The sequence below is a fragment of the Austrofundulus limnaeus genome, unplaced genomic scaffold, assembly GCF_001266775.1.
Source record: "Austrofundulus limnaeus strain Quisiro unplaced genomic scaffold, Austrofundulus_limnaeus-1.0 Scaffold304, whole genome shotgun sequence".
NCBI classification, from domain to species: domain Eukaryota; kingdom Metazoa; phylum Chordata; class Actinopteri; order Cyprinodontiformes; family Rivulidae; genus Austrofundulus; species Austrofundulus limnaeus.
This window is the reverse complement of record NW_013952706.1, coordinates 123,205-124,838: the sequence shown is the minus strand read 5'-3', so window position 1 is coordinate 124,838 and position 1,634 is coordinate 123,205. Positions and strand designations below refer to the sequence as shown.

Sequence of the window (1,634 nt, the reverse complement as noted above, 5' to 3'; positions counted from 1 at the left end):
TATATAAATCTATAATTCACCACCAGCTGAAACAGAGCGAGATGACATCAGAACCCCAGGTCTCTGGGTTCCAGAAATCAGGCTGTAAGTGGAACATAACAGTAAATACACAGAACCTGGGTTTGAACCAAGGCCAGGCCTTACAATGCAAAACTGCCAATAGAACCCTATGTTGTTGTACAGAATGAGCAAACTCAAAGTCATGCTTAAGTAAACTTTCAGTCACCATCAGACCCACAGTACATAGTCACCTGCCACTCAGGAGCAAGGACAACTTATCAATGGGCGTTTTGCCTTCTACTGCAAAGACCTGGCCCTTCTCCAGGGTGCAGACAGATCCATCACTGGAGGCCACTATCTTCTTAAAATATGTCAGAGACACACCAAGTTTCTTAAACTTCAGGTTGTAAAGTTCCTGGAAGTCCTTGTCAAATGACAGTCTCCTCAGTCTGTAGGAAATTAGCAGAGCCTGACCCAAACACACTCCAAACAGGGCCAGACTCCAGAGGAAGGAGTCCGTGGTGCAGGGGTCCGACCAGGCCCACAGGGTGCAGCAGAAGAAGCCCAGAGTCAGGAAGGTGAACATGTACAGAACTCCATAGAAGCCGCTGCCACCCATCAAGCCCAGGAACAGGAGAATGTTGGAGAGGTGGAACACCGAACCCTCCGAACCATCCCTCCACTGCTCACACAGTGGGAAACCCGAGCCTGCTGGTTCGGATGTAAAGTTCAAGGATCCAAAATCCAGAGGCTCCATGGTGGGGAAAATCAATCCGAACTGCAGCGCATTTCACAGACAGGGAGAGTCTACCAAGCAGAACAGAAGTGCAATCCACTGCCTGGAGCTCATCAGACCTGACCCGGATCTGTCAGAGTCTGATTTCCTCATGTACAGCTGCTGGGGGGTCCACGGAGAGACAGAGTCTGATAGACTACAACACAGAAACTACAACCTCTCTCTCTCTCTCTCTCTCTCTCTCTCTCTCTCTCTCTCTCTCCCACATACACCCCCACACACACACAGATGAATCCAGTGTCTGAAGTATAAATGAAGAGCGTTGCTTTTTAAAATAAAAAGCCTAAAGCATACATTAAAAGAATCCGTTTTGCCTGACGCTTTTCATGTCAGAGTTGATCTTTATTCATAGTTGATTTTTTTCCAACTGATTGTCAGTCTGTACCAGTTTGTATTTTTATACACACACATTTGTAAATTGGCCCATCTGTTGGTATTTTGTACTCCCTAATTCCCTTCTTGTACGCATTGTAGGCATTTTGCGGTATTATGCACCCACTGATTCGCAATTTGTACCCACCATTTGGCTTTTTGTAGTCACAGGTTGGTGTTTTGTATACTTAATGGCATTTTGCGTTTCCGTTTCCACGATTTTGCATTTCTGTGTTATGCACCCAGACTGGCTGTCTTTACTACCCGGTTGGCATATTGTACTAACAGGATTACCACGTTGCATCCATGCACTTACCATACGCAGACATCACATATATGTAGAGCTGAGTGGGACTCACCAAGCCATTTTAGTTGGTCCACCAGCAGTTGTCATGATTGTAATCTCCTGTTATCCTATAGTAACACTGTATTTCAACTTATAGTCATTCTATACATTTATATATAT

The 1,634-nt window shown here is 45.2% G+C and overlaps 1 protein-coding gene across 1 annotated transcript in view; it reads right to left on the bottom strand.

Annotated features, from left to right (window-relative positions):
• Window positions 1–925, bottom strand: part of popdc3 (popeye domain cAMP effector 3) — an 8,482-nt gene extending 7,557 nt beyond the window's left edge. The window contains exon 1 of the mRNA XM_014021760.1: window positions 252–925. Coding sequence (XP_013877214.1) covers window positions 252–757 — 506 coding nt within the window. The 5' untranslated portion in view covers window positions 758–925. The remainder of the gene's footprint in view (window positions 1–251) is intronic.
• Window positions 926–1,634: the final 709 nt, after the last annotated feature.